General features: G+C 38.0%; 2 protein-coding genes across 3 annotated transcripts; one reads left to right on the plus strand and one right to left on the minus strand.

Annotated features, from left to right (window-relative positions):
• Positions 1 to 4,743: 4,743 nt before the first annotated feature.
• On the plus strand, positions 4,744 to 6,725 carry LOC148201716 (uncharacterized). Its single transcript, XM_088109175.1, has 2 exons — positions 4,744 to 5,638; positions 5,716 to 6,725. Exons 1-2 carry the CDS (start codon positions 4,744 to 4,746, stop codon positions 6,723 to 6,725), a joined length of 1,905 nt encoding a protein of 634 aa, XP_087965301.1.
• A 9,750-nt stretch (positions 6,726 to 16,475) lies between these two features.
• Positions 16,476 to 21,743, minus strand: LOC124826918 (lactoylglutathione lyase family protein / glyoxalase I family protein). 2 transcript variants are annotated; one of them, XM_047299883.2, is made up of 9 exons: positions 21,590 to 21,743; positions 21,193 to 21,312; positions 21,037 to 21,098; positions 19,605 to 19,665; positions 19,317 to 19,396; positions 19,176 to 19,246; positions 18,505 to 18,594; positions 16,850 to 16,970; positions 16,476 to 16,692 (listed from the first exon to the last, which is right to left on the minus strand). In XM_047299883.2, the coding sequence occupies exons 2-8, from the start codon at positions 21,283 to 21,285 to the stop codon at positions 16,870 to 16,872; spliced, it is 558 nt and encodes a 185-aa protein (XP_047155839.1). In that variant the 5' UTR covers positions 21,286 to 21,312; positions 21,590 to 21,743; the 3' UTR covers positions 16,476 to 16,692; positions 16,850 to 16,869. The 2 variants fall into 2 exon arrangements, with proteins under 2 accessions (XP_047155839.1, XP_047155838.1); XM_047299882.2 differs by lacking the exon at positions 21,590 to 21,743 and adding an exon at positions 21,407 to 21,576.
• Between the last annotated feature and the right edge of the window lie 3,421 nt (positions 21,744 to 25,164).

The following is a 25,164-nucleotide window of genomic DNA, read 5'->3' on the forward strand; positions in this document are numbered from 1 at the left end:
ACTATAAAATGTTTTTATTAATATAGTTAAATTTTCATATGATTATTTGTATGATTAAAATAACATATTATATGTGTAACTAGAGAAATGACAATAAGAGGAATATGTTGGGTTGTTGGAAAGGCATCACAGGAACATCATAAGATGGTGTAAGCGACAAAAGAAGTGGATGCAAGACATAACACATTTTCTTTACATTAGCAAAAACAGGTTTTGTGGTGTGGTGGAATCCTCATTGGGAACCCAATCGAAAAGGTTCCAAAAAAACAAGATCCCCAAGATTTATGTCAGGCTTTGCACCTCCTCTGCTTTCAAATCACAAACACAGTACTCTCACTAATGCACTTTTCTATCAAAAAATATCTTCAAAATAAAAAATAAAATAATAACACATTTTTACATTAATTTGGTACATTCTATAAACTTGGGTTAAATATGTTTTTAGTCCCTAAACTATTGACCGTTTCTGGTTTTCGTCCCTCTTCCAAAGTAAGGTACAATTTAGTCCTCAATTTTTAAAAAACGTTCGTTTTAGTCGAAAAAACGAACGTTTTGAGGACTAAAACGAGGATTAAAAACAAAATTTTGAGGACTAAAACGAACGTTTTTCTAAAGAATGAGGACCAAATTGTACCTTACTTTGGAAGAGGGACGAAAACCAGAAACGGCCAATAGTTTAGGGACTAAAAACATATTTAACCCTATAAACTTTAAAATGATTAAACCTATTTATCTTTTTCTTATTACCATTATCAACAACAACGTAGTTTATCTAACATAACTACGTAATTACATTCCTATAAATTATCTTTATTATGTTCATAAATTGTTATACAATTCAATATTTTTATTAGATAATATATCATTTTATTTAAAATCAACCTTTACGTCAAGAGCTCATTCGTATACAATAATTTTACAAGAATATAAAATTATTTAATGATATGCCCACATACATTAAAATCAATGTGATATATATATAATATTTCTTAGACTTACAGATTTTGAAATTACATAGAACATGATATAAACTTTAAAGATAATAGATAATTAATAATTATAAGTTAATAGTTTGAATAGTTGAAAAGTTCACATTTAGTATACTTTATTAACGATGTATGGCATTATGTTTTTTCTGTATATATCTAATTGATGTATGGCATTATGTTTTTTCTGTATATATCTAATTAGAGGAAATATTTTCATAAAATTTATTTATTTATTCTCAAATATAAAGTCAAAATGTACGACCGAGCAATAACGTGACACATAGTATTTAATTATGTAGGGTACCCTCTAAGGAGAGTGGGTGACCACAAAATCTGAAGGATGACCATACGCACACGCCACTACATCCACAGATGGGACCATTAAATACAAAATAAGGTTAGAGATGTTGTATGTATTGTTTATATAATTAAATTAAAATAAAAAATAAAAAATAATAATAATCATTGATCTTACATATTCATTATATTGAGTCAGAGTAGAATATATAATGAAACAAAAGTATAGTTTATACCCTGTTATCTAGGTACACGACACTGATTTTGGAACTTTCATGAACTAATAGTTATAATTTGTTTTGCTTTTCTTCCAAGATCATCATAAATTTTAATTAGACTAAATGATTTATTATCTGAAAATCATATATATATATATATATATATATATATATATATATATGTGTGTGTGTGTGTGTGTGTGTGTTTTTGTGTGTGTGGTGCAATTGTAAAATATATGTTATAACAACGTCGTAATAGATAATGTTTCAACCTAACAAAAGCTAGCCTACAATTTTTGAGTGGGAATTTGTAAATATTTTAATTGAAACTTTATTTTAAAATGCAACAACAAAAAACGAGGCAGATTTAAATGAAATACTTACAAACAAAAGATGGCATGTACCAAAAAAATGAGTAAACACGCAACCTCTTCCAATGTAATCATGATAGGAAGGTTTGAATAAACTTAGAAATTTCGAGATGAAAGAATTTTAGTAGAAGAAGAGAACAATAATTCTAATTAACATTAAATTAGATTAAATCAAGATAATTACAACACAATGTCACGATTAACCAAAAAATTATTTTAAATTAATTATGAAATAACAATTTTTATTATCATCATTATCATCAAGGAGATTAACACAAATAGTTAATATACTGAACATAAAAGTCGTATCAAGTAATGTCCAAGTTTGATACTCAGTGAAAATATCATTCACCAAACTTTATTTATTTATGATATATATATATATATATATATATATATATATATATATATGTATGTATGTATGTATGTATGTATGTATATATATATATATTAGTTTATTTTTCAAAAAATAAAGTCACATTTTTTGAAATAAAATTGAGAGAATAATGTAGTAATGTTGAGCATCAAATCACAGCATAAGTGTTGACTAGTGTTGATTCACATAATTTTCAGTATTGCCAGACATTAATATAGGCTGCTACGTACAACACTCAGAACACAGGATACTAGCAATTCAATTTTCTAATTTTTTATTTATTTGTAAGATAAAAAAAATAAAAAAGTTACAATAGTATTAAATAACTGCTGTAAATAATTTAATTAAAGAGGTTTAATTAATATTATTTTGAGTTAAAGTGAGCTGTTTTTGTGGGAAGATGAGAGTGAAAAGACTGAAACTGAAATTGAAGGTGTGAAGCATAGATTCAACGGTGATATAATAAAGTGATTAAGATGTTCCATTAATTTATTGAATTGATTAATGAGTTATTAAGAGGTTATTAGTTGTGAAGCGAAGGTAAAGGAATAGGTGTTTTAGGTCTTAACCTTCCAGCTGGATGACTCTTATTGACTATTGTCTGCGACTATATATAGATATTTAATTATTTTAATTTTGTTTTTGTTGTTTTCCACAAACAAGACATTGAATAAGGAGCTAAGTGGAAAATGTATATTGAAATGTAATTACGTATGTTCATAGGCATTGGTTAAAAAGCTAACCAAACACATTTTGACTAATTAGTCCTTTCATATTTCTCTGATCATGACTTCCAACAAACAGCTCTGCAATATTAATGAGTGGATTCTTATTGAATATTACACTATGTTACCTTCATTCTTTCCTTCACTACAATTCCTTTATATATTCAATATTGGATTTATTGTTTCGGGGTTTATTTAGAAAAGAAATTTCTCAAGTCGTGGCCCAAACCACGCAAAAGGCCCAATTATACAATGTCTCAGCAAACAGAACAGAGTGTCTTTACAATTCAGACTCTTCTTTCTATACCCCTGCACAGTATAAAATCCGTATAAAGTTACAGTTTTATTGCTTTTCACATGATTTAAAGTTATTTTAAAAGTGATGCACCTATAAAACTTACCAAATATTTCATGAAGACATTCCAAACAAAAAATAATATATATAACAAGTAATTCATATTTTTTGAATTTAAAGTTTAGGATCATGGTTTACGAAATATATTATGTATTTGTCGTCATTTATTTTATAAAATAAAAATACTTTCTGATATTTACCTGTCATGACGGTTTGTTAATGTTCTCAGTAGATCTCTCCGTGCTAATAATTTGATTTTGAAGTTCTTTATTTTCTAACATGACCTAGAAATTAAAGATATTGTTTCAGTAGGGGTGTGGAGAACGAGATACGAACCTAACAAACTTGCTCTGCGCTGTCTCTCTGTGCTGCTTTCACTGTGTTACCTTTTTTCTGTCTCCTTTGAACAAGGTGGGCTGGGTACCTGCAAAGATACTCCGACGCTCAAGTCAACAAGGGTGTTGTCTCAAAATAAGAATATCTCTCTGAAAATAAGAATATCTTTCTTCTTAGGGGAAAAACGTACCTTTTTTCTCAGATGCTCTGTGTATTTAAAACAGTAATAATAAACCGTTACCTGGCAATCCGGTCAGTTACCGAAGCTGACTGCCTAGGAGTTGTAACTGCCAGATTGTGTATTGATACCGAGTCAACTACCTCCGTGATTCATGGTGTTGGTTAGCTAATTATGTGTAACATGTGTAATTGCTTATTTGTAGCTGCCCTCTATGACATTGCGTCCTGTATGTCGGACATACTGTGTGTCGACATGGCTAGGCGACATGTCGTGTGTCGTGTGATTGTTAATTGTCGCGATGTTGGTTGTCGAGGACCAAGCGGTCGACCATGCTCTGTGATCGACTGTCGTCGGGCTATTGGTCGACCTTTGGGGGATTAGGTGTCCCATAGTACAGTGATCGACTGTTGTCGGGCTATTGGTGATCGACTGTTGTCGGGCTGTTGATTGACCTGTGGGGAATTAAGTATCCTACAGTACATGCCCCCCAAGTCCGAGTAAATGGGGGACCGAGTTACGAAGGGCTTTTGAGTATTGTTGGAAGAATCGAGGTGACGTGGAGGAAACGAGGAGACGTGGAAGAAACGAGGAGATGTGGATGACAGCTGTGCGCGGCGTTACGAAATTTAGGGTTTTCCCGCTCCTTTAGGGAAAGGAGGGGACGCCAACTAGGAGCCGTTAGATTAAAAATAATCCTACGGCATCTGATAATTAAACGGTTTGGCTTCTTCAACACGACTCAAAAGAGGTTTATTCACTTTGGCAGAAGAGCAAATACTGAGAGTGTATACTGCGAACGAGATTGTTTCTTCGTCAATTTCGTTGCCTTCGCTACTACGAGAAACAACCAGGTAACCCTAGAATCTCTTTCGTCTTAGTGTACTTACTATTGATCATGGAAGGGAGGGGGCGGGATACTGGGGGTGAAACGCCGGGGCCGTCATCTACGGTGGAATGTGCCGCAATTACTACAGTACCGTATGGGGAGAGAGCCTTCGTATATGGAAACGTATGTGGTGAGGGTCCAGGGGGACGCCTGATATCTCTGATTAGCGGAGATGAATACGCCTGGGCGGCGCGTGAGGTAAAGGAACTGAGGAGTCAATTTGGGAGTAGGGCCATCCTTATGGATTGGATTGAGAATAGTTGTGTGTTGAGGACCCTAGGATATCAGACTTGTGTGAAATTGGTAGCGTGTCGGGAGGATGAGAGGGTTTGTCATGGGAGGGAGAATGCTGCTGATGAATTTTTTTACTGTTATGCTGCGTTATTCTACGATTTGTATGTAAGATTGCCGTTCACCACTTTCCAAATAGATGTTTTGCGAACCTTGAATGTTGCACCTAGCCAACTGCATCCCAATAGTTGGGGATATGTACAGGCCTTCGGAGTGTTGTGTGGGGTGTTAGGAATTAGGCCTACTGTAGGCTTGTTTTTGTACTTCTTTAGATGTCGCCCGCTTGCGACGAAGGGGTGGGTATCACTGATTTCAGAACCAGGTAACGCAATTTTAGAGCTTTACCTGCAATCGTATAGGGGTTTTAAGGAAAAATTTTTTAAGGTGTCGATCACCGATGCTGGTCGACGGTTCTTTTTTGATGGTGAGGGGAATCCCAGATTTCCCTTATATTGGACACAGGAGCCTCTGAAATTTACCTCGTGGCCGGAGGATAAGATGACGATTGAAGAGTTGGAGGCTTTGAGTGTGTTGACCTCGTTGCCCCGCCCCTTCTCTTCACGTCAGATTATAGATTGCCTCGAGTTCGATGACGCGGGGGCGAGGGTGTTTGGTATGTGTCTTTACCCACTACTTTTGTAAATTATTATGTTGTTGCTGACCAGTGTGGGTGGATGTTTGTGTTTGCAGAGATAATGGGAAGGAAAGGTAGGGGTATCAGTTGGTTTCAGAGCATTGATAGCGAGAGGGATGAAGGTAATCGGCCAGGGTCGTCTGTTGAGCAACAACGCTCCCAGGTACCACCATCTGGTCCACCTCCAGTCGCAGTGGCGTCGGTTGGGGAGACAACACAAGCTGAGGTGCCCCTTGTGCGCAAAAGGAAAGCCAAGACAGTCGACCCTAATCGCGAGGCGTCAAAGAAAAGTAAGGAGGTGGTTGAAGATACTGAACGTCCCCTTCCGCTGGGCATATGGGATCGCGCCTTCATGCCGGGTCATAGAGTGGACCTCAACCTGGACGCTTCAGAGAAGAAGGTGATCGAGAACATGAGCGAGCAACAAATTGCTGACAGCTTGCTGGAGATGAATACACGAGCCCAAGCGCTGGCTTGGCATCTGGCGTATGCTTCGGATAGGGGTCAGATGCGGTCTGAGTTAGAAAAGGTGCGTGCCCAACTGAAAGAGCTAGGCGAGGTCCATGCTGGCTGTGAGGCCAGGCAGAAGCGTATGGAAGAACGTTTGAAGGAGGGCGAGGTACGTTTGAAGGAAGCTGATGTGGCCTTCCAACAAGAACGCGAGCAGATGGCGCGGGACCTGGATCAAGCAAAGAATTCCATGCTGATAGTGGCCCGAGAGAGGAACGCGCTGAAGGTAGAAGTCTTTGAACATAAGGAGTTGATTGAGGAGCTGAAAGATGCGGTTATGGATGAACATAAGAAGGGCTTCAGGAAAGCCTTGAGGCAAGTCGGGCACTTGCTTCAAGTATCCACCAAAGGAGTTGAATTTGACGTCCGTAAGGACGTGCATGAAGGCCACCTGAAGCCTTTGAAAGAAATACCAGAGGATGCTGTCCTGGAGGGGGAAGAGGATGAAGAGGTGGCCGTCAACAACGAGCCCGAAGGAGCGATGGAAGTAGACGAGCCCGCCAAGGAGAATGCTGATGCTGCTGAAGGCGACTCGTCTAAGATTGTAATAGATTAGGATGTAGGAAAGGTCTGTAGATACATACTTGAATATTTGGTTGACGACTATGAATGCTAAACTTTGATAATTTTATGAATGCTCGACTTGTATGTTTGGTGACTTTGCGGTTTGCTTTTTAACTTAGCTGATTCTGCAATGTATTTGCTGTAGTGATCGCTAAGTGTGAGTGTCGAGTGTGTTGATAGCATGTCGTGTGACAGTTGAGAACGATGGTAGAGTGAAGAAAATACTGGGTGTTCGAGGGTGAACCTCTACCAGATATTGGATGTTCAAGGATGAACATCGACTAATGGGAGTGTATTCCACGTGTGTGGGATGTTCAAGGGCGAACATCGATTAATGGGAGTGTATTCCACTTGTGTTGGATGTTCAAGGGCGAACATCGATTAATGGGAGTGTATTCCACATGTGTTGGATGTTCAAGGGCGAACATCGATTAATGTGAGTGTATTCCACTTGTGTTGGATGTTCAAGGGCGAACATCGATTAATGGGAGTGTATTCCACATGTGTTGGATGTTCAAGGGCGAACATCGATTAATGTGAGTGTATTCCACTTGTGTTGGATGTTCAAGGGCGAACATCGATTAATGGGTCTGCTCTTAAATCCTTTGTAGGTGGAAGTGTCCTGTACGACAGCCTTGGGACTCGACATCATAACATTGATAAACAGCCTTGGGACTCGACATCATAACATTGATAAACAGCCTTGGGACTCGACATCATAACATTGATAAATGAATCGAGACAATAAGCATGATGGAATGTAATCTTTATTTGATAACTGAACTTGATAGAGTTGTGAAAAGAAATGAACAATAAACGGATATTAGCTAAAATAATATTTAAGATGAGTGGCGTTCCAGGTATTGGGAACTGGTTGTCCGTCAAGCTGTTGGAGGCGATATGCACCGTTCGACACGTCTTCTGTAACCCGAAAGGGTCCTTCCCAGTTAGCTGCAAGCTTGCCATGGGCTCGATTCTTCCGAGCTTCTCCCCGCTTTCGCCATACCAGATCGCCGCTTTTGAAGGCTCTGGGCTTGACTTTTGTGTTGTATCGTCGAGATAGTATGCGTTTCTGGGCCTCTGCGCGGATGGTGGCCACCTCTCGACGTTCAGGAAGTACGTCGAGGTTTGTCCGTAATTGCTCTTCATTAAGTGACATATCAGTGATTTGTCGTCTTAATGAGGGTTCGCCTATCTCGACCGGGAGCATGGCATCGGTGCCGTATGTTAAGTTGAATGGCGTGTCACCTGTAGATCCGTGGGGAGTGCATCTGTATGCCCACAGGACCTCTGGCAGCTCCTCTACCCATAAACTCTTGGCTTCGCCGAGTCGCTTCTTTAATTCTGTCAGGATGGCTTTATTTGCGGCCTCGGCTTGGCCGTTTGTTTGAGGGTGTTCGACTGATGACGTGACATGCTTAATGCCCAAACTGCTGAGAAAATCCTCTAACTTGCGTTCAATAAATTGGCGACCGTTGTCGGTAATGATCTTTTTAGGGAGACCGAACCGACAGATTAGGCGCCAAATGAATTTCTGCACTCGTTGCGCACTGATGATGGATAATGGCTCCGCCTCGATCCATTTTGTGAAGTAGTCGACCGCCACGAGGAGAAATTTGTTTTGTGCTTTGGCGACTGGCAGTGGTCCCACTATGTCGAGACCCCACTGGGCGAATGGCCAAGGAGAGACAATATTGTGCAAGTCTTCGGGAGGTGCACGGATATCGTGGCCATGTGCTTGACAGGAGATGCATTTCTTGACGAATGTCTCACAGTCGTGGTCGAGAGTGGGCCAGTAGTATCCAGCACGGAGAACACGGCCTCTCAAGGTCCGCTTGCCAGAGTGAAATCCACATATCCCGGTGTGTAGTTCACGTAGCACATAGTCTGCCTCTTCCGCGGATATACACTTCAATAGAGGATAGCTAAAACCACGACGGTATAGGTCGTCGCCTATACATACAAAACGCGCGATTCTCTTGGAGTCGACTGCCGTAATGCTACCTCCTTTGTCCTGCTGCTCCATAAGATCTTTGACTTTCTGTCGCCAGTCGGTTACGGGCGCCGACACATCGGTGGCGAAAGTTTCTACCCCAGGATGGTCGAGGGTCATTCTAATAACAGATGATAGCTGTGCTCGCTCCTTAGAATGAGTTAACTTAGACAATAGGTCGGCCCTTGCGTTTTGTTCCCTGGGTACATGGATGATATTAACTGTGACGAAGCCTTGTAGTAAGGTTTGAACCTTGTGGAAGTATCGCAGCAGTTGATTATCCTTGACTTGATAGGTGCCGTTGACGTGGCTGACTACTAACTTTGAGTCCATCCGACACTCTAAATGATCGACTGAGAATTCTCGGGCTAAAGATAAGCCTGCAACCAAGGCTTCGTATTCGGCTTGGTTGTTGCTGGCAGGGAATTTAAATATGATGGCTTGCTCTACGACCACACCGTCCGGGCCTTCTAGAACGATCCCGGCTCCACCTCCCCTCTTGTCGGAGGAACCATCGACACTGAGTAGCCATGTGGTAGGGGAGTCGGCCGGTGTAGATGTGAGATCAGCTGCGAAATCTGCCAGATGCTGACCCTTGATGGATCCGCGTGGCTCGTAACGGAGTCCGAATTCGGATAGTTCCACGGACCAGGCAACCATTCTCCCTGCTAAATCTGGCTTGCGGAGGATCTTGGCTATGGGATGATCCGTACGGACTACCACCTGATGGCTCTGGAAGTACGGGCGAAGTCGTCGAGAGGCGTTGAGAAGGGCCAAGGCGAGCTTCTCGATTCGAGAATATCGTTCCTCCGCCCCCTGCAGTGTACGGCTGATGAAGTAGATCAACTTGAAGGAGGGTGCTTCTTGTATCAGGGCAGCACTGACAGCATGCTGGGAAGCTGAGATATATAGCTGTAAGTCGAACCCCTCGTCTGGTCGAGCCATAATTGGAGGACTAGTGAGGATGCGCTTGACAGAGTTGAATGCAGTCTCACAATCCTCGTCCCAGTGTCGAGTGGAACCCTTCTTCAAATTCTTCAGGATGGGTTTGATGTGTTCGGCCAGCTTTGGAATAAACCGTGACAGGGCGGTTAGGCGACCCACAAGACGCTGTACCTCTCTTAGGGTCTTCGGAGCCGTCATGTCGAGTACCGCCCTGCATTTGTCGGGGTTGGCTTCAATGCCTCGACGTGTAAGCAAGAATCCTAAGAATTTTCCGGCTGGGACGCCGAAAGTACATTTGGAAGGGTTGAGGCGCATGCTGTATCGTCTGAGTTGCCCGAAGACCTCCTTCAAATCTTGCAGGTGCTGGTCTATAGAATTGCTGCGAATTACCATGTCGTCCACATACACATCCATGCAACGCCCTATCTGATGATGGAAGACCTTATCCATGAGGCGTTGATAAGTGGCTCCGGCATTTTTTAATCCAAACGGCATTACTTCATAGCAGTAATTGGCGCGTTCAGTGATAAAGGCTGTCTTGCTTTGATCGGGGTGGTACATTGGGATCTGGTTGTACCCCGAGTAAGCGTCCAGAAAACTGAAAATGACATGACCAGAAGCTCCATCTACAAGGCGGTCGATGCTGGGCAAGGGGTATGAGTCTTTGGGGCATGCCTTGTTGAGATCAGTGAAATCGACACACATCCGCCACTGACCGTTTGACTTCTTGACCATAACCACGTTCGACAGCCATGTGGTATATGTTAACTCTCTGATGAATCGGGCATTTATCAGCTTGTCGATCTCGACTTGAATGGCTTGACGCTTTTCTTCTCCGAACCTACGCTTCTTCTGGGCGACTGGTCGCGCCTCCCTGAAGATGGACAATTTGTGGGACATAACTCCTGGGTGAATTCCTGGCATGTCGGCGGCTGTCCATGCAAATAAGTCTGCATTGTTTCGCAGTATCTGACTTAGGGCCTGCTCCTCGATTGAGGTGAGATCCTTGCCGATGCTGGTGGTTTTAGACGTGTCACTCGTCAGGGATAGGAGCTTGACTTCGCCTTGCGGATGAAGGCGCTCGTCCACATTGGTTCGGGGGTCTAGGTCGACTACTGCTGCGTCGACTACTTTTGTCCTCTTTGTTGGAATAAAGGGGGTGACCTTTAACCCCGCCACATAACACTGTCGGGCCGTTCGCTGGTCGGCCCTCACCGTACAAATAGTACCATGATTTGTTGGGAACTTCATGGCGAGGTGAGGAGTAGACACAATTGCTCCAAATGCGTTCAGACAGGGACGCCCTAGCAAGGCGTTGTATGATGCGTTCGCCTCGACCAGCAAGAATCGAACTCGAAGTTCAGGTGCCTCCCGACTGGTTCCGAGTCGAGTTCGCAAATCAAGGTATCCCCTGGTGTCTACTCGCTCTCCTGAGAATCCGACAATCTGCTCATTAAATGGGGCGATGAGATCCTCGGATAGGTCCATTTTCTGAAAAGTGGACCAATATAAAATGTTGACCGAGCTTCCTTGATCAACGAGGACCTTGCTGACATCATACCGAGCTATGTTAGCCGTGATGACCATAGGATCATCATGATCAGGGTCTGGAGCGTGGAAGTCAGCATTCGTGAACGTGATGTCCGGGATCGACCGAGCCTGTCGCTCGACCATATGGACCGATTTCAGCTGTCTCAAGTGTCGTTTCCTCGCTGAAGACGACACGCCTCCTCCAGCGAAACCACCAGATATAGTGTCGATGCGGCCCCGGACTGAGCGTTCCCTCTCTATGCGTCGAGGCGGACTGCGTGATCGCCTGCGGTGTCGATCATCTCTAGGGGGAGATCGCCGGGGACTTCGCCTGGGAGGGTCCCTTCGACGAGGAGTTGTTGCTCTTGCGGTAACTCTCTCCTTGATGTAACTCTGGAGATAACCCGCACGGATGAGCCGTTCTAACTCGTCTTTTACCGTATTGCACTCTTCCGTGTCGTGCCCCTGGTTCATGTGGAACCGACAAGATTTGTTCCTATCGGCGTTCTTTGGGGTGGTCTTTCGCCGCGCTGTGAGAAGTTCGGTGTGTAAGGCCTCTTCTAGTACCCTCGCCCTGGGGGCGTTGAGGGTCGTGTAGTGATCATATTTAGATATCCACCCCGACTCCTTCCGAGGTGCTCGGTCCGGTCTGTAGTCGTTGGGGGGTCGCTTCGTTTTTTTAGTTTCCTGGTTGGGGATATCTTGGTGGTGCTTCTTTCTGGCATTGGCATTACGGTGGTCTTCAATGCGAATGAATTTTGCCACAGTGGATTGCAATTCTTCCATGGATGACGGGGGATCAGCATATAACTGTTCCGAGAACTGCCCCGGCCTTAAGCAGGATGACAGATTGCTGATGATGAAAGTGGGAGTAATATCCGGCACTCGCCTGGCCGTTTCGATATATCGCTGCATAAAAGCTTTCAGAGTCTCATCCTTCTCCTGCCTGGTATGGACGAGCTCCGTAGCAGTCATTGCCGGCTTTTGATTGGCTGCGTACTGTTTTCGGAATAAGGATTCTATGGTTGCGAAGCAATCTACGGAATTGCGGGGAAGTTTATGGAACCATTCCAAAGCTTCACCCTTAAGGGATAAAGAGAAAGCTCTGCATATAACCGGATCGCTGTCTGTGTAGAATGCCATGGTATCGATAAAATTGCGTAGATGGTCATCAGGATCTTCAGATCCATTATAGCGTTCCAGAGTTGGGGGAGGCTTGTCCGGCATATTCGCTTGCATGATGGCTTCCGTGAATGGAAGCAGGTTGGTGAGGCGCGCAGGAGTAGGCCCCCTCCTTCCTCCACCAACCCGTTCGGAGGGTCCCCATGATGGCTCGCTTCGTTATCCTCCTGCCTGTTTGAAGCAGATAACTCTGGTGTTGGGATTTGCGCTCTCAATGCCGCCATCTCCTCTGCATGCTTGCGCTGAATCTCCTGCATGGTTTGTGCCTGTGCCTCAACTTGCGCTTGCAGTTGCCTGATCAAATCGTGCGTATCTGAATTTTCCATAGCTCCGGTGGTCGTTGTTGGGATAGTAATCTCGGGCCCCACGGTGGGCGCCAAAATGTTTCAGTAGGGGTGTGGAGAACGAGATACGAACCTAACAAACTTGCTCTGCGCTGTCTCTCTGTGCTGCTTTCACTGTGTTACCTTTTTTCTGTCTCCTTTGAACAAGGTGGGCTGGGTACCTGCAAAGATACTCCGACGCTCAAGTCAACAAGGGTGTTGTCTCAAAATAAGAATATCTCTCTGAAAATAAGAATATCTTTCTTCTTAGGGGAAAAACGTACCTTTTTTCTCAGATGCTCTGTGTATTTAAAACAGTAATAATAAACCGTTACCTGGCAATCCGGTCAGTTACCGAAGCTGACTGCCTAGGAGTTGTAACTGCCAGATTGTGTATTGATACCGAGTCAACTACCTCCGTGATTCATGGTGTTGGTTAGCTAATTATGTGTAACATGTGTAACTGCTTATTTGTAGCTGCCCTCTATGACATTGCGTCCTGTATGTCGGACATACTGTGTGTCGACATGGCTAGGCGACATGTCGTGTGTCGTGTGATTGTTAATTGTCGCGATGTTGGTTGTCGAGGACCAAGCGGTCGACCATGCTCTGTGATCGACTGTCGTCGGGCTATTGGTCGACCTTTGGGGGATTAGGTGTCCCATAGTACAGTGATCGACTGTTGTCGGGCTATTGGTGATCGACTGTTGTCGGGCTGTTGATTGACCTGTGGGGAATTAAGTATCCTACAGTACAGATATTAATAAAGAATATATGATTTACCATAAGAAAAATAAATAAATATTTATTTCAATCGTAAAATATATTTAAATATTTGCAATTCCAATCGATATCAAACAAACTGATATTTTCAAGGGTTATGAACTCTCTTAAAATTCAAATGTATGAATTTTAAGTTTTATAAAAATGATCACAATAGTAAAATTGTCAAATTTATGCATTTCATAAATTGACATGAGAACATAACAATTTTTTTATTAGATGAACAGAAATAGTTAATTTACTGAACATAAAAGTAGGATCAAGTAATGTCCAAGTTTGATACTGAATGAAAATATCACTCATAAATTGAAGTTACATTTTATTGAATTAATTAATGAATTATTAAGAAGTTAGTAGTTGTGAAGCAAAGGGAAAGGATTTGCCTAACATAATAGGATTTGCCTAACATGAGAAAGGCTGTTTCTTCCTCAATTTCTTCCTGTACCCCATTACGAGAATAAAAACCTTTTGAAATTTTTTATCCAGAATACGGGTGGATGCTGGAAATTTGATATCTGGATTCGTGTTTCCCGAGAGATAATATATACTTTTGGAAAAGAAAATCCATTATATTATTGATTAGTATCTTCGGAAAATATATATTTGAAACTGGTCTAGTGTATTCCGAAAATAAAATCCGGAAATTCACATATTTGATGGGTCCAGAAAGAAACAGTCATCAGAAATGGATGTTTCAGCCTGCACTTTTCTTCTTTCATTATGTATTTCCATAATTACAAATATTACTTTCAACCTTTCATTAAATTATTTTTTTTTCTCTTATCAGTTCTCTTTTTATTTTTTAATCAATTTTTGAAAATCAGTTAAAAATTCAATAATTTAAAATTTGAAATACATTTAAGAAATAAACGTACTTCAAAATACGTTTATTTTTTATTTGATTTTTAAAGCAACAAAAAAGTATATTTTTTATTTAGTTGTTATTTTTAATTTCTTAAAATATTATAATTGTATTTGGTTGTTATTTTTTATTTGAAATTTTTGATTTGATTTTTTTAAATATTGTAAATGTATTTGGTTATTTTTTTTATTTGAAATTTTGTTAATCTTTTTCATATTTTATTATTTATTTTTATTTTTCAAAATTTATTATTTATTATTTTAAATTTAATATGTTTTTTTAAAAGAAAATAAGTTAAGAAATAAACGTATTTCGAAGTACATTTTTTTCATTACACGTATTTTAAAATATGTTTTTTCATAAACGTATTTCGAAATATATTTCTTCATTTTTGAAGTATATTGGTTAAAACTATATTTAGTTTTTAAACGTATTTCAAACTTTAAATAGTTGAATTTTTAATCGTTTTTCGAAAGCTGATTAAGAAATAAAAGGAGTACAATAAATGAAGAGATAAGAGAAAAAGTAAAAAAATAATAATAAAAGGTTGAAGATTATATCTGTAATTTTGGAGTTACAAAATGAAAAACAAAATAAAAGGTGCAGGATGAAACACCCATGAAAAATTTCTCAAATTGTAGACCAATCCACATAAAATGCCCAATTCCAAAAGGTTGTTTCATCCTGCACTTCTAATGATTTCATCCTACACCTCCAATTTTAAAAAATGACCTTATTTTTTTTTTATCAGATTTTGAAATTCAGTGAAGAGAAATCTTTAATCAAATTTTAAAATTCAATGAACACACAACAAATGAAATGAAATGCAGAGGTTTTTGAATTCTGAAAACAGTTTTGAAATTAAAAAAAAAATGAAAGTGCAGGATGAAATGATTAGGGTTGCAAAGTAAAACAACCATTCCAGAATTTCTGATAAAAATATAGTCTAAATCTGGTTACTTTTGAAATTTCTGACTCACCTCTTATCTATTTTATCCAAACATAGTCTAAATCAAATTTTCATTTATTAATTTAAATTGGACAATAAATTCAATGATATTTTATTAATGAAACTATAACCAAAGGATATCAAATTACAACTATATCCAAGCTTGTAAGAGTTCTTAATAAAAGTGAGTATAATTGAATTGAACTTAATCCAATTGTTAATCCAATCCAACTAAGTTCTAATGAATTGAGATGAGTTGAGTTTATATTTTTTCATTGGACACATTGATTCAATACAATTAAACAATAATTGGGATAAAATACTTAAGATGTATTCTTACGTCTTTATTTTTTTCAAGCAAATGGTGTAAGATATCTACTATTTAAGCAAATAGTAACTTGTATAAAATATTTGTTCATAATATTCATATGATTAACTATAAAATTATTTTCTTAACTAAATTCAATTATTATACAAAAACTACTATCTATATGTTTATTATATAATTAGGTTAGAATGAATTTTATTTCATTTGAAATCATATAAAGTAGTTACTTCTGAAGAAACTTTTCTTTTTTCTGGTCAAGGAATCCTCTAATTTGAGCACGCATTAGATATGGCAACTGATTATTCTATGGTTCCGCATCTAATAATCCCTAGCGAGATTGGGAAGGGGAAAAAATTGCTTATCAAGTGAGGCAATTTAACTTCTCGTCCCATCTTCACAAATAATTTACTATTACTGTATATATTTATATATGTTTGAGTTCAGATGTTATTTTTATACCTCCATCTTCTATGATTATGAAAACAAATTATAATAGTAAGATAACAAACAAACAATTCCACATTAAACTAAAAATTGAATTTAATTATTAACTTTTTATTTATTTGTTACTTATTAATTTAACATATAGAATTATGAGAACTATATAAAAGTCCGACAAATTTCTTGCTAGTTCATAGCATTGAGCATGGGTGAGGTTGGGTTTCTCCGCTATTATTAATAGCTATACAACTATGGTAAAGTTTGAACTTTACTACACCCCTAAGATCTTGGAGTACTTCTCATTCAATTCTAGAATGCGTTTTTCAGTCTTAATCCAACCCTAGCAAAGGAGCCAATTGCAGAATATATGCAAAACCAATGTAAGAGGATGTCATGCATAATCACAGGAAAGCAAACGTTCTTACATATTATTACTTTTCTGGAAAGCATACTTGTATCATACATCCATTGCAAAAGTAGAAGTCACCACAATCCTTATTTATTCTGGTCTCACAACATCATTCATCCTTGAAGGGAAGCTTAAAAAACACTACACACTCTTCAGGAGCAAAGACCCAGTTAAAATCGGTGGGGATATGAAAATTTATCACACAAGACCCCGCCTGCAACAACAATCAGAAGATTTCATAGCAAAAAACATGAGGAAACCCTTAGCCCTAAACAAAGAGAGAGACAAAACAAATCGTATTCGGTAAAGAGTTGCATTCAAGGGCTTGCCCGGAAAATAAAGGCAACGGAATAGAAAACCAGAGTATGTACCTGAAGGGGGTATCTTAAGCCTAAGATGCACTTTGAGTAACACTTCCTATTTTTTTTAGATCAAAGATTTCAATCCAGTATCCATCAGGGTCCTTGATGAATGCTATACCTCTCATTTTCCCTGCAGAAAATAATTCAAAAATAAAGAAAACTAGGCAGTGATATTTGAAGCAGTAGTAATGCTGGAAAAGTCTGACGCAATCAGCAAAATTCCGACATCTACCATCAACATTCAACATTTGTGCATTACTAGGCTACTAAAAAATTGCAGCCAACAATTATCAGCCCCACGTCCAGATAGCTGTGCAAGTAAAGTTTGATCCATTTTCTTTAATCATTGCACTAACACAAAAATCAGATCACAGTAGCACCGGCATCCATACAGAAGTCAACTGAGTGATTCCATTGATCAATAAGAATAAAATCTAATTGTTGTCCACAGGTTCAGCATTCCTAAATAGATACAATCACCCTAATTTCCCTAACTGCTTTTTATTAATAGGCGTAATAATGACAGCCAGCCTACTATCTTTTCTCCTAATAATATATACCTTCAACTGCATTTCTCGTATAGAGAGAAGAAAGTTTTTGTTTAGGACGGAACATTGTTCTGTTTAGGTTTTTTTCATCTAGTTATAATTAAGTTAAAGTGCAAGCAAGGGATGGGGTACTGTCGTAGGCATTTGGTAATTCTGGTAGGTTGTCTTATTAATCTATATATAACATAATCGCAATACTTATAACAGTTGAAACCACAACCGTACACCAAAACTTGTGAGGAGATGGTTCTTATTCTCTGTAGTTTTTCTTTTCGTGATACTGTACAATTGTTCTTTCTGTGCTCCACCAATAAAGGGTCCCATAATGCATCTGGCAACTCCAAGGTGGCTTCAAAACACGGGAAGTGTTGGGGTGATGACAATGATGACTCTGAGACAGAGCAGAACAGTGTGTTGGTGCACGAACAACAGCACTAGAAGAGTTCAGACGATCATGGATACAAAGCTGGTGGGAAAGATTCGCAGCAGCATCTGAAGGTGCTGATCAAATAGAGTGGATGCAAAGGCAGACAAGTTTTAGCATTCTAAGCAGCAAAGCAAACCAGCTGAACAGCTCCACCTCGCCTTCATCAGCATGACGATGTCACAGTGCATTCGTTTCACTTGTGGTGCCAAAAGACTGATGACTTCTTTCCAGGTTAGGCCTCTCCCTGCGGGGCCTACTACTTTAACACGCAGGAGTTTTTCAACCAAGGCAATGAAGGTTTTTCAACAAATTAAACGCATTTTTTGGATATTTACTTTCAATTCCAAGTAACCCCGATATGAATGACAGATTGACAACTACAGAGTAATATACTATGTCTAGCTTATTCAACTCAAACCCAAGCTTTTTAATATTTCATACTCAGGTTATCCGTGCACATCTCTAGAATTAAATATAGATGTCATCAAGCACTCGAATCATACAGACCACAAAAGAATATAATAATATATTATTCTGCATGGAACAAAAGGAATTCATGTTGTCCTGTATTGTAAAACAGACATAAAACACAAACAATTCATAGATGTTAAAAATGACAATATATTCGAAAATGTACATGAGAACCACTAGAAAGCTAGAATAAATTGAAAACTAAAGAAATTTGTTACCTTCATCTGGTTTCTTAACAAACTCAACTCCCAGATTCTGAAATCTTTCACATGCCTTTACTGTGTCATCAACAGTTATGCCAATGTGTCCTGTAATCAGAAACAATTTACTATCAGAATTCAATCCCCTATTTATCCAAAAAAACAGAGTACTAACCCTTTTTTATGCTAATCATAATCCTAATTAAAAAGGAAAACAAAATCATGAGATATGGAAATATGGTAGCCAATCCTGATAGATGGCGAGGAAATTCAGACACTAACACATAAGATATTCATAGGTATGCTAAAATAAAGATAATACTGGATATTTTCACAGGATCTAACATCGTTTAGTTACTATAAACATTTCAAAAGATGAAGACCAACGAAATTCATCATTTGATCAAATTAATGTCTCTGTAGACATTTTTAAAAGAACCAATTACTGTGCTAAGGTGTACACGAGAATTTTTTAACAAAAGATGTTTACAACTCTGTATTTCATGAAACATGTTATCTCAAAGCATCACCTAAATTTTGCAACTACAAGGGGCAATGATAGCCAGTAATTCAGCTTTTTTTCTGAGATAACAATCTGTAATCACCAAATCAAGAAAATAAAAAGGCTTTATAGTACAAACTGCACCGTGGCAATTACCAAATTAAATTAAATGAAATATCACACATACCAAAGCCGCGAGGTTCAGAATTTCCATTGTGGTATCCTTTGAACTCTGGATCACTTTCAGTACCCCAATTACTGTACATTATTGTGATTGTTAGATAGGAGACTGCTGGGATAAAGAAATAAACAAGTTTATATTCCTTACTGTGTCAGTTCAATTGTAGCCTTCTGGGAAAAGGTCCAAACTGTTTTATCAACTGGATTACTCGGAGCTTTTGACGTATCCTAAAAGACAAAAGGTGGAAGAAAAATATCAAGAGCATATCTACAAAAATTAGAAAAACTGTGTATACGAGCTGAGAGAAAGTTGTCAGTAAGAATTATTTACAGAAGATTTAATATTGCCATCACAGTATATACATAATCCACATCCAGTGTTCCAATTAGCAGGACTAAATTTTCACCCACAAATAGGTTCAAAAATATGTCATACCTCATAGCCCAAAAAATACAGGCTGAACTTCATGTCCACAAAATCCAGCCTCTTAAGCAAACTAAACCAACCAACAAACTGTCATCAGCATTCATAGCATTGACAACGGAGAAAAAATTCTAATAAAAAGGAATCTGGTCACAGACACAATATTTGCGAATATAAAAACAGACCAAGGAATTCGTTACAAAAGACACAATATATTAGTTCAAATTTAATTTTAATAGAGTGTCAGGACAAAGATCTTTTTGGTTCCAATTAATCAAAAATAATTTTAGATATAACTTTTAGACTAGTTATTATAGAAGGTAAAAACTCAACAATATGACATGTGTAATATCCAAAATGTAGAACATGGAGACACAAATATATACATTACATCATTATGAATCATTTCAATTGAAATATTCCAAATCAGGTATAGAAAAAGTTAGTCAAATATAACAATCTAAACATATTGTCACCTAATACAAAAGTAATCTAATCCATATCTAAAATCCAAAAAGTGAAAAGAAGATATAATTCATTTAAGACATTTCATTCCCTTCTTGATCATCGTCATCATTGAAAAAGACACTTTAGCCGAGATCCATTTAAGACAAATTAACAACGTTAAATAAATTCACATTATCTATGATAGGAGAATAAATAAAAACATTTCCACTAATACATATATAATCTAAATATTCATGATTATATGGGATTGGTTACTTATTTATATAAGCATAATACAAATTTACAAGTTTAAGAGTTTTTAAAAAATGAGTGTAATTTGTCCTTGTTAACTTTGTGTTTGAGTCATGTCATAATTATGTCAAAAACCCAAAATAAATGTTTTTAAATTAAACACTACATGTCATATGCATGTTAAGTGTCCGATGAGTGTAGGACGTAGGACATACCATTTAAGTGGTGTGCATGAGGCTCATAGCTTCAAATTAACTCTTATTTTCTATCATTTCTATTTATATTCTCTATCTATTTTTATTTCCTCTGTCATTCAATGGGAATGTTAATGTGACCCCGATATTGATGATAGTGTCTTATTCTAATAAAATCCAATTAGATTTGCGAATAAATATCCAAATTGGTCCACGAGAGTGATTTGATTAATAGATTCCTCATTAAAATTTTCATATACATAAATTCCTGAAAATTTTATCTCTTTGCACATAAGTCCCTCCATTTCAAATATAAGGAAAAATTGATATTTGGACATCAAATACCCTCAAAAGACTTATATGCAACAAAATGGATTTTTCAATGACCCATTTACATGTAAATTTTAATCAGAGACGTATCATATTTTAAGGACCAATTTGGGTATTTACTCTCAGTTCGGAAGAAGGTTAGGTTCACTTTCAAGCAGCAAGAAAGAAAATAAATAAATAACCAACATAATAAAAGGTTGTATCCAAAAAAGAAAACTCACGACATGCCCAAGACGCGAGAATAGAAATCAAGGCTCACTTCGGGGTCCTTGATTCGAAACATCTGCAATTAAAACCAAAGTTAAGAAGTCAAAAGGTAAACCCTGAAAAATAATAATAATAATAATAATGATAAGCATAAAGATAAAAGGGCTAACAGTTTGCTGCATAATGTAACCCTTGGTAGCTTCGTCCGGAGTTGTATGCAGACCGGGGTTGTTGGCGGGCGATTCCTTGGGTCCCGAAGCCATTGACAAGAATCGCAATCGATTCAATTTCTGAAAAACAAGAAAAAGAAAAAGAAAAAGAAAGCATTAACCATATAAGCATAGGACAGGAGTGAGGCATTGATTGAAAAGAGGGATTTGGAACCTTGGTTTTGGGGGTGAGAGAGAAATACGATGGAATTGAAAAAGGTGATAGAAGGGGTTGGGAATTGGCTATGAATCGGAGACGAGAAAGGCGATGTAAGGAAGCTGTGGTTGCCATTTGTGGATTTGGTATTTATATGAATAATTCAGAGTGAGAGAGAGGGAGAAGAGAAAGTAACTGTACCTTGAGACGTTGAAGTAGATGAGGATGAGACTGCTAGAGAGACACTCGATATTATGAACACATTTTGTCCTGTGGCTATTTAACTAAGCTTAATTGTAAATTACCTTACCATAAATGATTTTTACCACCCATTTCTTTTCTCATATTTTATTTTACATATTTTTTAATATTGATGTGAGGCTGATGTGTTGTTATGTGAGGCTAACACACACTATCGTGGAGCTATGTGACTACAGATAAGATATAAAATTAAGAAAATAAAATTTATGAAAACTATAAATGGCACTTGTATAGTGTATATCCTTCTCGTCATAAGTTATGATTGACTCACGAATCGATTAGGCTTCGAGTCGATTAATTCTTAGGTTGATCGTTTTTTGTCAATCATTCCGATTATTTTTTGGATCAATCATCTTGATCTTTCCGTTATATACAAAATAAAGATTAAATTAATATTTAATTAATAATAACTACGAATAAATCTTTGGAAATATAAGAAGAAGATTGAAAAGAAACGTGTGTACTGTATTATTGAAATAGCAGAATGGAAGCTATTATATATAGTGGTATATGAAAGTTATAAAATTGTTATAAAACTAATTGATTTATACAATCACTAATACTTCCCTTTTAAGTCAAGGACTCAAGGGATACTACTCTAATTTTCTAATTTTCTTTCTCAAATATTCAAATCTCTCAAATTTTAAAGCTTTTATAAACCCATCATTCAATTGTATTTCAGTCTTGCACTAGCTAATGTTATCTTTCATTTATTTACCATATTTATAAGCAAGTGATACTTCACCTCTATCTGTTTGCTCCTTCCATGATTCACCAATTTTTTTGATAAATTTATAGCATAAATATTGTCAATTTTTAGTTGTATTGTTATATCTAAAGAACTTTGTATTGTTGTCTCTAAAGAACTTTTAACTCTCTCATCAATTCTTTAAGCCAAATTCCTTAGCATGCACAATAGTTTTCTAGCTATGTACTAAGCTTCACAACTTGACACAGCTACTACTGGTTGCTTCTTAGAATTGCTTTTTCTCTCCACTAGATCACCACCATAATCAAAATTAGTGAATCCAATCATTTCAAATTCAATTTTATATGCCTTCCAGTTGGAAATAAAATCCCATAATAAGTTGTACCTTGAACGTACCTCAATAATCTCTTGGCAGCAATCATATGAGACTTCTTTAGGTTGCTCATAAATCTGCTTATCAAACTGAATGACAAGTTTGGTCTGCTATTACAGAGAAATCGCAATGAGCCTATAATTTGTTTGAATATAGTCTCATCTACATTCTCTTCAAAGTCATCCTTCATCAATTTCAAGTTAACCTCTACAAGACTCCTTGTTGCATTGCACGAAGTCGTGCTGAATCTATCTAGCAATTCTCCAGCATACTTCTTTTGATGCAAAACCAGTCCTACAGCTGTGTAGGTGAATTCCATACCCAGGAAACAACTCAACTTTCCCAAATCTGTCATCTCAAATTCATCTTCCATAGTTTTCTTGAATTCTTCTATGATTAGAGGATTTGATCCAGTAACAAGTAGATCATCTACATAGAGATAGATTATCTATGATTAGTGTACACACCATGCTCTACAACACATTTTGTAAATCTGAGATTGATAAGGAACGAATCAATGCTTTTATTCCAAACTCTAGGAGCTTGTCTCAATCCGTAAAGGGCTTTCTGCAATCTGTAAACCTGATGTTCTTTACACTTTTCAACGAATCTAGGAGGTTGTTGGACATACACCTCCTCCTCCAAGGGTCCATGCAAGAAGGCTGATTTTACATTAAGTTGGAACAATGACCAATCCCTTTAAGCCATTGCTATCATCAAACTTATAGTCTCTATTCGAGCCACTAGAGCAAAGACTTCAGAGAAATCTAGTCATTGTCGTTGAAGAAACCCCTTTGCCATGAGTCTTGCCTTGTGCTTTGAGATTGAGTCATCGGGATTCAGCTTCTTAAAAACCCATTTTACTCCAATGTATCGTTTTCCAGTTGGAAGATCAACTAGTCTCCATGTTCCATTCTTCTCAATGGATATGAGTTCCTCCTACATTGCATTTCTCCAAACCGATTGCTTTAGTGCTTCATTCTCATCTATAGGTTTTGCTCCGGCCATTAGTGCTATGTGAACCAAATCTCCCTCATCATTAACTTGTGCATCAGAATATACCTTAAAGTCAGAGAGTCTTTGTGGGATTACTCTTTGTCTATGTGGTCTTTGAGACACAACATGTTGTGGTGTAGCATTGCTTCCTACAGCTTCCTCAAGCTCTATTAGTGTCGAGTTATCAGTAATACCACTCACCACTGCTTTCTTTAGACTAGTCTGCATTAGTTTTCAGTCTCAACTCTCATTTTCTAGCACCACTTTCTCTTTGATTGGTTCATAGAGTTTATAAGCTCTAGTAGGATGATATCCAATGAACACCATTGCCTCACATTTATCTTGTAGTTTGGTTCTTTTCTGATTAGGTACATGTCTAAACGCTAGAGACCCAAAAACTCTAAAGTGACCGATTGTGGGTTTTACTCCAGACCATACTTCTAAAGGTACTTTACCTTCTAGTTTCTTTGTAGGACACCTATTCAGGATGTAGACAATTGTTGACACTACCTTATCCCACAATTTTTGTAGCAATCCTTTCTCCTTGATTAGACTTTTTGCCATATTCAATATTGTTTTGTTTCTTCTCTCAGCAAGTCCATTATGTTGAGGTGTGTACAGTGCGGTAACCTCATGTGCAATTCCACTAGTCTGATAGTGATTTTCAAAAGTATTAGAGGTGTACTCACCTTCGCTATTTGTTCTAAGAATCTTCAATAATTTTCCACTCTCCCTTTCTGCATATGCTGAATCTTATGAAGATTTATAATGTGTTACTTTTTATTCTGATTACATACACCCATATTATTAAATTCATCCACAAAGGTAATAAAATACTTGTTTCCAGCTAATGAAGGCACTTCAAATGGTCCGCATATATCAGAGTATAAAACCTCTAAACAATCTTTGGATCACATGCTCAGTTGTGCTTGAAATGGCATTCTGGTTTACTTTCTAGCCAAGCAGGCCTCACGCATACTCTCAGGTATTGTGATATTTAGTGTTCCGGATACCATGTTCTTCACACCAAGTTGTTGTAGATCTTTGAAATTTAAGTGACCAAACCTCAAATGCCACATCCAGCTCTCATCATTCTTCATGGTGGTCAAGCATTATAGGTTTTCTACAACCTTCATGTTGATTTGAAATGTTTTGTTCTTGGAAAGCTTGCTCCTCAAGATCAGATTCTTGCTAATATCAAATAACTCGATTTTGTCATAATTTCCCATGATTGTTGTAAAACCTTTCTACACCAATGGGCCAATGCTCAATAGATTACACTTCATGGCAGGGACGAACAACACGTTGGAGATTACCGCATGCACATTCTTCCTTCTAATGACAACATCTCTAATTCCTTCCACCTTCAAAGTCAATTCCTTCCACCTTCAAAGTGTCATCATCAGCAAATTTCACCTTGTTTTTCTTTTTTGCATC

This window comes from Vigna umbellata, chromosome 3 (assembly GCF_029865625.1).
Source record: "Vigna umbellata cultivar VRB3 chromosome 3, Vumbellata_1.0, whole genome shotgun sequence".
NCBI lineage: Eukaryota > Viridiplantae > Streptophyta > Magnoliopsida > Fabales > Fabaceae > Vigna > Vigna umbellata.